General features: G+C 37.2%; 1 protein-coding gene across 1 annotated transcript; it reads right to left on the bottom strand.

Moving 5' to 3' along the window:
* Positions 1-2,821: 2,821 nt before the first annotated feature.
* On the bottom strand, positions 2,822-3,604 carry lrrc3b (leucine rich repeat containing 3B). The gene has a single exon (XM_053334606.1). It carries the CDS (start codon positions 3,602-3,604, stop codon positions 2,822-2,824), a length of 783 nt encoding a protein of 260 aa, XP_053190581.1.
* Positions 3,605-11,835: the final 8,231 nt, after the last annotated feature.

Raw genomic sequence — 11,835 nt, 5'->3', positions numbered from 1 at the left:
TGTTCTCATGTCACAAAGTGATAAATGCTTAATTCAGGAAAATTTAAAAATTTAAAAATGTATCATGGTGAACTTTAAAACACGGCAAGCACAAGGAAAAATACCATTACGAAATTTGGTTGCAGCAGTACTATTGGTGTAGTGAACATGGAAATCTAAGGGGCCTTGATACACCTACTGCTAATGGAGCTGATCCTATTTTTTTTCTAATTTTAGATTTAGAAGAGAATGACTGAAGACTACAAGGTTTTTGGTGAAACTGAAAAGAGAAGGGGACAATATGAAATTGCTATTCTGATGATAAACTGACGTTAAACTGCTACATATGGTACCTTAAACTTATATGACATATGCAGTTTTGTTGTCAAACAAGCACATACAGGTTTTCTGTGCATTTGGTTTATTTTATTTTGAGTTAAAGTACTGCAAAATATGATTAAACACAGGCACATTGATGCATGCAACCCTAAAAGGTGCCTTATGTAGGATTAGATCTATGGGTATATTTTTAATAATTACAAGTAGTGTAACATGTTCAACATTTGATAAATGTAAACACTATTTTTTAACATCTATAAGATTAGTTAAAAAAATATCATTGCAAGGTAGATAAATTAATTTTTTTCTTGCATATAATTTACATAAATATAACCACTAAAAATATGTCTGGTCTGCAACTTTTCTGATTTTAAAATTTGTTGTTTTGCCTGCTAGAACCATTGTTTTAAGATTGGGGGATGTATACATCTTTTATTGTACTGTAACACAACACTGTTGATTAAGATAGGTCTGACAGGGAAAGAAAGCAGTCAGACAATCAGCTTTAGTTAAAGATAAGTGGTAGCTAACCTGGATGAACCTGTGGCTTGTTGTCAGGCATACAGGCTGTAAATAAACCAACAGTGTAGCCGACTTGGCAATAACTTGATTTGGACGTAAAACCACAAGTGAGAACACCAGTGTCACTAATAATCCCTCACTGCACAGAAAAACTGTGTGTATACATCTGCAACAAGTACAGTAGGTCAAAGTTAAACCTGTAATGATCATTTTTGCAATAGAATTATTACCCAAGAGCCTGGTTGGTCTGGGTATTTGTATACAACCTGTCTGATTTTATCTGACTTATTTTTCTCAATAATGCTGCATTCTATGATGCTGACCAATGTTACAGTAAATTTGTACTGTTAAGTATTATGACTTAATGTATCTATGGATGTTAGTCAGTAACAGTGACTCAGTGATATCTAGGCAAAGTGCTGAGGTTTTTGGCAAACTCAAAGCTCACCAGTCTGTGCTGTTTTGGAAAAAAAAGTACTATTAATACATTTTTCCTCTTAACTCCTCTGCTACTAGCAGTGATAACTCCTCAACAATGAAATCCAGTGCTACACAGGAGCCATGAGCCTGCCAAGTCATTTCAACCATGATGGCTACAGTCTAAACATTGGGCTTAGCTTCATCATTATATTTTTTCATAGTGTTTGTATAATCCAGAATGAGCCATGCTGATAGAAATAATGCATAATTTTTTTCTTGGATCATTTCTTGGATACACTTGATAAAGCTTGGAGTTGATTATCCTGCATCTACCATACTGCACCACTTACTGTGATCAAAATGTGAGTATTTCATTTTAGTAAATTCATTTTAATAGATTTTAGTAAACGTTCTATTAGTACTTTCTTTCCCAACCTTATAAGAAGTGAAATTGGTAGCGCTGCATGTATGACATTTATTTCAGAACTGCAATGATGATGCTCAATCATAAAAAGCTAAATGATCCTTCGGCCAATCAGAGTCCTGTTGTACAGATGTCAATTAACACCAGAAATATTGTAAGAGAGGATGAATATAAAAAATATCCATGGACAGTCAATATTATAAGATACCAAGTCAAAAAGTAAAAAATGATAAGACAGTAACTCAAAATTGTAATATACATATTGTGAGTTAGTGTCTCATAATTTCAGTTAGTAAATTGAAATCTTGATTTCAATAAAGATTGATTGATTGATTGATTGATTTTGTGTCTATAATTTTGACTTACCATAGTTCTTTTTATTTTTGTAATAATTTTTTACCCGTTTTGTCCTGGCAGAAATGAACTTCCATATCACCTAGTATTTTCCGTGGCCACAGTTTAAAGACATTTACTGTCAGTGAAATCTCTACATATCTTAATTGTGAAGGTTTTATCTCAATTTGTTATTTGTTTCTATGAAAGACAGGCCCCCATAGGTTTAATGTTCTAAAATATTAAACTTGTAGATTAAATAGTTTCTATTAGATTCTAGGATAGGTATGCCATGGATTCAAAAATGTAAATCTAGTTCTTCAGATACTGTAATTTTCATACAATTTTAAGGGATATGTATGATGCAATTGGTTTAGGTAATGGTTATGGTAATGTTATATTTTACCATGGGCTTTGAGATACCAAAATAAGAGTATAGGGTGTCATGTCTTATAAATATTTTTTTTTAATCAGATACTCCAAATTTTCATTAAAAAAAAGCCATTACCATGTCAATATTTAAACCTGAGATTCAAATTTTCAAAACTCCTTAGAAAAGACAATGGTGGTTTTAGGCTATTAGACCCTGTGGCCTCCCTTCTCATCTCATCTCTGATTCAGTCATGAACAAACCCTGGTAAGGACATACAACAACATTTCCAAAATACAAAGATTTCTCGACAGTTTTGATGCTCATATCACCTAAAGGTTTGAAATAGTAAACACTATAAATGCGGATCCTGTTACATAAACATTTTGGTGTTCATTAGGTATGTGTGGAACACAGTCACTTTGACACTGCTGTCAGACAACAGTGCTTATGTCGTCAGCCTCATCAGGTTTCTTGGGCTTGCTGGGCAGAGACTTGAGGTACTCCAGGTGGCGTCTGGCATCCTCCTGGTTCTGACGAACATAATACACCACGTATGAAATCACCATGGCGAACCAGCCAAACATGGTCACTAGCATAGCATAGTCTGTGGTCCTTTTGGCCAGGTTACACAGGTCTGTGTCCACCGCCAAGAAAGGTCGTCCCTCCTGGTCACGAAGCTCTGAACTCCTGCAGAGAACCCGGGCAGCGGCGTCATGGTTGTGGGCCATTCCACCAATGGCCTGCTGGAGGGCACAGTCACAATGCCAGGGGTTATCATCCACAATGACGCGGGCCTTGAGTCGAGCAAAGGCATCCTTGTGTACGCTAGTGATGCGGTTGTGGGAGAGGTCCAGCACCTGCAATGTTGCCTCTATGCCACTGAAGGCACCTTCCCCCAATGTCTCCACTGCATTGTAAGAAAGATTGAGCTCCCTCAAAAGTCTGAGTCCATGGAAGGCTTGATCGGGCACGGCGCCTATCTGGTTGTGATCCAACCTCAGCAGCACAGTGTCGACTGGGAGGCTGGGGGGGATTTCCTTGAGTCTGGACTGACTGCAGGTGACATTGAGGCCGTGTAGGTGGGAGTCGCGTTGACAGATGCAGCCCTTTGGACACATGCTGGCCGAGGGGAAGCACAGGGCCATGAGGACAAGGCTCTGAAGGAGCAGGCACATGGGGATGGAGCGCGACAGCCACAAGTCCAGCAGAGTCATACTGACAGGCTGTCAGCAGCATCCCGACTGGGGCCGCAACACCACCACTGGTCCCTTAGACACATCGCATAGTAGCGACTGGTCGTCACTGTCTGTCCACTGGAGATACTGAAGTACTGCGAACAGATGCTATCATGCTGAGGCCTGAAACAATATAAAACAGAAAGTCAAGGTGAAAAATGTACCTGCATTTGTTCTACTGAGACATTTTTTTATTGTTCTGTTTTTAGTATCATCATCAAGGGATCTACAAATTTAGATACTCAAAGCAGCTTGATTTGATCATTGACAATAGAGTTATAAAGAGGGGTACGCCCTGGTTCTGAAACTAAAAGTCCCATGCATTTTTCCCATAAACAATGTTGTGGGGTTCACGGGGCTCACACTACTATAGCTTGCATCAACATCAAACTCTCCCAGTGAAATCATTGGTACAAAGAAAATGTCTGGTTCTTTGATGAAAAAAAAAGTTGAAGGCACAAGACTTGCATACATAAAAACTCCGGAATAAAAGCTTAGTCTTCAAAGGTGCATTTCGTCAAGAAACATCCAATACCTGAGATTAAACTCCTGTCAAGTGCGCTGCTGACAGCAAGCTAAAGCCAAAGATTCCCATGTTGAGAAAACTGATTTTACAATCTACAACATGAATCAGTTCACGTTTTAGTGAATTCAGCAACTATGGCACCACATTGTGTTTATGGCTGCTATGTTGTATCGTTTTGAATTCAGTCTTAATTACGCCTCTGACTGGCTTCTTCTACATAGCAATAGCAGCTGAGGATCATAGGTATTGTAGTATTCTAATGACGGATGAAACACAATTTCTCAGAAATTACATTTAAATCATTGAAACTGATTGAAACCTTTAGACCGGTGGTCTCTAGCCCTGCCCCTGTAGAGTTACTGACCTGCAAGTTTTAGGTATGTCCCCACTCTAACACACCTGATTCTAATTATGAACTCATTATCAAGCAGCTGAAGCTTGAGTTCATTATTAGAATCATAGTCCTTACATTAAATACAAACACTGCATTAGTATTAATTCCCTCACCCATAGAAAGAAGCACATACTGGACTGTGTGTTGAACTATTTTCTGGTATTCACTCCAACATTCCAACAAAATAATAATAGTCCATTAGTTTGCTTCATAATTACCCGTCCTTGAGACTGATGCTGTAACTCTTTCCAAGGTAAAATTTAATGATGCAGAGTTTGTTTGGAATGTATAGAGAAATAGGGCTGTACAAAGAAATAACCATTTACATTTTTAGCTTCTTTAGATAAACACATTTTTCTGAGAGACCTTGAGGAGACTGAAAAGATACAACATCTAGACTGCTGCTCTCTTTCTTTGCCACATTCAAAGAAATAGACAGGCCCTGAATGGCTGTCTCCATCTCTTCCAAACATCTTCCATTTATCTGTCCTGGCACAGAGGTAGCAATGATGTCTAACAACAGCCTATGAGGAAGAGAAGAGGCGAGGGATCATCTGTTTTCTACAGCACAGTAAGGACCGGTGACAGCTCCCAGACCCACATCAAGCTGTTTATCCAGCTGCTGCTCTGCCACAAGAGGGAAAACCTGTTGTATAGGAAACCGGTTTTGTGTTGGATCTATTAAAGCCTGCGCTGTGCTTATGGGAGACTTGGTCTTCTGACACTGTCCTCAATATAACTATTAATTATTACCTAATAAATTACCTCAGTTCTACTTGTGTGTTCTTTAGGAAGAGTCACAACCCAAAGGAAATAACAAAGTGAGGTGATCAATATAATAGACACATTTCAGTGCAAATCAAATACAGTACATGTGTAAGGCATGGGTCTTTTTTGTGACTACTGTTTCTGGTTTATAATGCTGTTTTCTTGAATTTCCATACAGTACATCACAATGACCTTTACTTAGACGTTATTCCAGCTGCAGTGTATTGAATCATATTGTGATACTATAAAATATATCATTATATTATAAGTATAAAATGGAAACAACAGTGCGCAGTGGTGCTTAGAATTATATTCAAAGCCACTGTTCATACTATTTATGGTCAGCATTTCAGTAATGATCTAGTTTTCATTGTTAGTGGTGGAGTCGGGTTCCTGTGCAGAATTCAAATTGCCTTCACATGCATGAAGGACTCACAGACAGTGATGCAGCATGTAACCCAACATTCAACTCGTTCATTTTAGTTCATTGATAACAGCCTTGTCAGAGCTGTTTTAAGTTCCTGCTAAAGCAAGTGGAACATCTTACTACCGCTGCTTCACACGAAGAGCACTGAGCTGACAAAACACGGGTCGCTTTTATTTTAGAGCTGTCACAGAAAAGTCAATGCTCGAAGCCGAGGTTAGTTTAAAAAAAAGAAGAAGAAAAAAATAGTTGTTTTCTGCATCTTTTGTCAGTGGATCGTTTTAAAGTTTTGCAAGGGAATAAAGAAACAAGAGGGAGCAGCTACAGTTATTATTGACTGACTTCTTTATCAAATCAATACGAGTCTGTTTGGTTGCACCATCAACGGATACACCAGTTGCTGTTGCTGTTACCACGGTAACCATGGCTGGCTGAATCAACTGAGACTGAAATCTTAAGGAACTTTAAAGCTAAATGTGAACATCAGTATGCTGCCATGATCCAAACAACAATCTTAATAGGGATGCTAATGCTAATGTTTATCATCAGGTGTCATGTTTACCATGTTCTCATGCTAATAATTAGCAGTAATCACAAAGTACAACTGAGACTGAAGGGAAAGTCATTAGTGTTGCGGGTATATGGTCATTAAATAAACGGTTGATAGTGGCCCTAAATGAAAAATGAAGGGATCATCAATCTTATTATAAGTCATTCTGATGGGAATATTAATGTCTAAACCACAGTTAATGTCAAGCCATTAAACAGTTGTCAAAACGTTTCATTCAGAACCACAAATGTAGTAAATCTTGTGATGGTGTTAAAAGTAAAGTTAACATTGTCATTAGGATACATCAAGAGGATACATCAAGTGGAAACCACGAATACATGTATAAATATTATATCGTAAAATATTGTACATACATACATACATATATATATATATATATATATATATATATATATATATATATATATATATATATATATATCCATCAAGTTGACAATGAGATATTTGACTGGATACGTGAAAACTTTTACTTTGAATTGTTTTGACTTAGAGAAAAAAAAGCAAAAGGATCACCAAGTAGATTCAGCCTCTGAGGACCATGAATGTCTATTCAACATTTCATGGCAACTCATCCCATATGGAGTCTGGATCAAAGTGGTGGATGGAAAGACATTGTGATCCCACACAGCCAGCATGGCTGTCAAATATAATTTGGAGTCATTAGCTTGAGAGGCCTTTCAGATGTCATGAATCTGCTGCTGTGTGAAGTCTTATTCTGTCTGTTTAACCAACAGCCCTGTCCTAGAATAAGGTCCTAAACAGCTCAAGGCTTATAGACAGCAGCCCTGTGACAAAATCTAATTTAAGACCTTTATTATTTTGATGATATTGTGCTCTAGTGATTCATATTCTAAACATGTAGCAAGAAAAAAGTATTTTTTTTCTTGTTAACAAATCTCATGTGCAGACCCCAACCAATAATGGATTGATCCACTAACAAGTATTGTGTTTGTATCAAAAGCCTGACATATCTTACTCCTCTGTGCCAAAGAGTTCCATTGTTATCCAAAAACTATTAAAAACAACAACAAATACCACATATTATTGCACTAGAATACCAAATGTGGATTAATCCACCACTGAAAATAGTTCCCAACAAATGTACAATGTCTTCCTGTTTGAATTGCTTCTTTTTAAAAAATACAGTTTTAGAAAATTACTGATCCTTTTTTAAATTAAGGAGCAGAGGAGACTGTGCTTGTGGTCAAGAGCCACAGAGAGGGTAGAGCAGTTGGAAAGCATTGGGAGATGTTTGTGGTCAGTGAGAAAAAATGGATTAATGCTAGCCTCATCAAAGAAGTCCTGCTACAGTAGTTAAAGCATATTACTATTGTTAAGCATATTATTCTGTCATGTTGTCAGAATGATACATGAATGGTCATGGATAAATATATGGAGATAAATATGCAAATCTTAGGTAGTAACAAGCAAAAGCTGAGACTTCAAATGTTTGTTTTGTCTATCCCTTCCTATTTCTTCAACCTCTCTGCTGTGTACTTTCAAATACAGCATCAATGCTAACTACATTATTTTCAAAAGGCATTTTGAGTAATTCTATAGAGGTGAAAAATATCACAGTCAGTTAGGGGAGAAATCTTTACTGTCTGTTTATACAAAGATCCCACTTCTGACCTTGGCAACATCATGTAAAAAGCAATGGAAAAATCAAAAGCCTACCAGAAACATTCAACTGAGAATGTAAATCAGGAAAATAGTCTTTTAGATTAGATTATTTAACATATCATCCTAAATGCACTCAGTACTCAGTATCTCAGTATCTCAGTACTCAGTATCTTCTACTGTATAATAGATGCCTGAATTGGATCAGTGGTCAAAACGTAGCCCACCTATTCTATTCTTGCACTAAATTACATATCAAACACACTATTTGTATGTTGTGAGTTGTTTAAGATCCAAATATATGCACTTTTATTAGATACAGGTTTATAACAGCTATTGCAATTGCTATAACCACCACTTAGGTATAATGTGAGTTGATTTCAAATCTCACAATATGGTGAAAATGTGTCCAGAAACTTAATTTTTAGTTTCGAGCTACTGACATTTTCTGCACAGACTGGGTAAGAACGAGGCAAATGTCATGAATATTAATGTGGCCTTAAATACTCAGTTGACAGTGGGTGAGTCTATACACAGAGGACAACTGTTGCTACAGGCTTATATCTATCTCTATGTCTTGCCATTAAGACTCCCTCCAAATCTTTAAAGCCTATGACGTATGAGAAACACTGCTTGGAATAATAATTTGTGAATTTGAAATAGTTGCAGCATGTAACTTTGTATGAAAACCACCAATAATCTTTTAAACACTGGTGTTCACATACAGGAGAAATAAGTTAAAGCCATTGTTAATTAGCCAGCTTTAAAAGTGTTGGCAGCCTTTAAGCTAAGCTAGGCTAATTACATCTCCTGCTGAGTACATGCAGGCACATGCTATAAGCTGAAAAAGCATTAACATATTAGGTTGACATGTTTAACTTATTAGCAAACAGTTGCTTAATTCCACATGAAGCAATTATGGAGCAACATTATAATTAATTTGGAATGTGTTTCTGTCCACCTGGTGAATATTAGTCCAATATTCACTCTCTTTTAGCTGTTTTTCCTTTCTACAAACTCCTGAGGGTAATATCTAGTTGCTAAATGCTCCACTATCATTACCAGCTATTCACTAACTCAGTGTGTTTCCTGTAAAAACAGCCTGGAAATTATGCAATGAGACTGAATCAAAAGAGTAAAGTGTTGTCCAGATGGCTAAACAATGAGCTGAAACTTGCTATAAATCTCTGTAAAGCCAACTGATGATTCTCTCTAGGTTCATCACTAAGAGCAACGTGTTTCATAGTACACATTATGAAACACAGATAAGTCAGACCGTAAGATAAGTAAGACTGCCTGAATAAAGGAAAATAATAAAGAAAGAAAATGTCTCAACTTTACACTTTTTTTCTTTTTCCAATTTGTGCCAAATTGCACCACCCTCTCTCAAGAATGGCCTAACAATTAAACATTAAATACCAGCACATTAGGATAAAATGAAAGGACAATAAAACCTGTAAAATAAAATGCTGACTAAAAACCTCTCTGGGTCGGAGAGGACCATTAGATGTACAAACTGTTTTTTCGCTAACAACAGATACTGCTGTTCCCACCTCAGCCAAAGCTGGTTTCTTCTAATAATGACTGCAATGGTTACCTAAATATAACCATGTAGTATAATTTGGGCTGGGTATCGGTACTCGATACCTTTAAGGTTACGACCAAAAAAACATTTATACCAAGTAGTATTGAAACGTCTCCCATCAAACAATACCTGTCTATCCTTTTTACACTAAGCCCTACTGTCAGTATAATGCTCCTACATTTAACAAATATTCACTGTTTTCGCAATAGTCATATGGAAGGAACTGAATTGCCTATGGTGTCATTCAGGTATTGGATCTCCTTATAGTTTACTTTATGACACCCAGTATGTGCATAAAAAGTCCAATAAACTGCTATGGAACAGGAAGGATGCAGCTGGGGAGACTTCAAAACCCCTCAGAATGTGAAGAGGTGTGACCTCCAGAACCTCTGTTCCCTCTGTTCTTTCACTCTGCATTTGATATTAGACATTAAAAATACAGGGCTGTGCCGACAGAGAAACATCTGTGTGGATTTGAGACAGAGCATGGTCTGTTCTCTCATATTTACTTCCAGTGAGGCATGATTGCATAACCTTTTGAACCACATCTTATCTCATCTACACAACTAAAACTTCAGCTGTATTTAAAATGGATCCATATTTCTTGATCTAAAATCCTCCACTGAGCATTTAGTTAAGCCCCAAATTGAATACTGCAGGGTTACCAACGGATAACTTACAAGTAGAGATTTTGATAATACTCTGAAATTGAAAGTTTTTTGGAAGGTAGGAAGAAATTGGTGTTCCTACACAGAATCTTTAACATTTTGTGCACCATTTTGAGATACCTCCTGTGTCAGGTCAGAGGCTGTCGAGCAACGCCTCTTCAAGAGTTCAATTTATCTTCCTAGTATCTCAAGGATTTTGGCCTTGGTTATGAAAACTCTACAACTACTATTCATTGATTATGTACCAGTCAATTAAGGTGCCTAATGATTCAAAGTTGGCATGGTAAAAAAATAATGAAATGTCACATTTGCTGAGACAGAACAATGCTGCTGAGAGCAATTAAAGAAGCTACAGAGGAAGTCAGAACTCGACTTGGTTTTTCTCATTTTTACTGGATACTATCAGTGCTAGACAAAGTGTAACTTAAACATGCTACAGACTGTTGGCGGTGTGAAACAATCCCTTGGGATTCCTAGACATTCATTCAAGGAAAGTCTCTTCATTTATGAGTCTTTGGCAGCAGATGGATGGTCGGAAAACCCCGATATCATACAGACATGGTTGGAATAATGACTGTTCATATTAGCCAAGTTAAGATAGACTTGAGGGTCAAAAGACATTTGAATGCCAGAATTAAATCTGGGCTAAAGTTGCATCAATTACTTTGACATGTTGTCCGACAATTTTCTAAAGGGCAAAATGTTTCTATCTCTTCCAATGGAGGATGGAAAGCCTTCTGTTTAGCCCTCTCTTGGCCAGATGACTCTACCTTTCTCATCTCTTTCAAGATCTCAAGACCAGCCTCAAACACAGGGTGGAAAGTCCTCTATCCCCCTCCTGGCTAGATGACACTACCTTTCTCATCTCTTTCAAGAACTGTATATGTCTTTTCTGGTTCTTTGTAGTCTCAACGAAATGGATTGTACAAATGTGGAAATCAGTACACACCTTGGGACAGTTTCTACTTGAAAGCATTCATGGCTGTATACGCTGATAATGACAGAAATAGTTAGATAGAGAAAGAAGTTAGACCTTTGGCGACTTTGACACCTGCTCAAATGTGTTTCATTTATACCTTGGTAGGTGAGAACAAGTTCTTGGTTTGAGGCATACTAGTTCCTTAACCAGCATTTCAAGCACTATATTTGAAAGCATACCCTGTCTTGAAATAAGGTCAGTAAAATGCTGCTGTTGTAAGTATGTTACCTTGACAGTAGTAGATAATGACTTTCTTCATTATTTATGCATGTGTCATTTATTTTCTTGATTAACTGATTAATTGCGTGGTCCATAAAATATAGGAAAATGTTGATTACAGTTTCGCAAAGCCAAAGGTGACATTCTCAAGTGTCAAGTGTTGTTTGGTCCTGACCATCACTCCACAACCCAAAGGTATTCAGTTTACTGTCACAGAAGACTAAAGAAAGTATTCATATTTGAATCAGAGAATGTATTCTTCTTAAAAAATGACTCATAATGATTAACCAATTATTACAATAGTTGGCAAGGACCTAAGCCCCTTTCACACATGCACTGCAATCCCGATTATTTTCCAGACATTACCCGGAGGAGTAAATTAATGAGATGCAAATGAGTCAATTCAGGATATCTGACTGGTTGAAGCAGTATTTACAAATTGCCCTGAAGACACAT

The sequence above is a fragment of the Scomber japonicus genome, chromosome 15, assembly GCF_027409825.1.
Source record: "Scomber japonicus isolate fScoJap1 chromosome 15, fScoJap1.pri, whole genome shotgun sequence".
Taxonomy (NCBI): Eukaryota; Metazoa; Chordata; class Actinopteri; order Scombriformes; family Scombridae; genus Scomber; species Scomber japonicus.
Note: the sequence above shows the minus strand (reverse complement) of the source record. Positions and strands in the feature narration are given on the sequence as shown.

Bases quoted from the DNA above. Each gene is read 5' to 3' on its own strand.
- lrrc3b (XM_053334606.1), bottom strand. From the start codon at position 3,604: ATGACTCTGCTGGACTTGTGGCTGTCGCGCTCCATCCCCATGTGCCTG.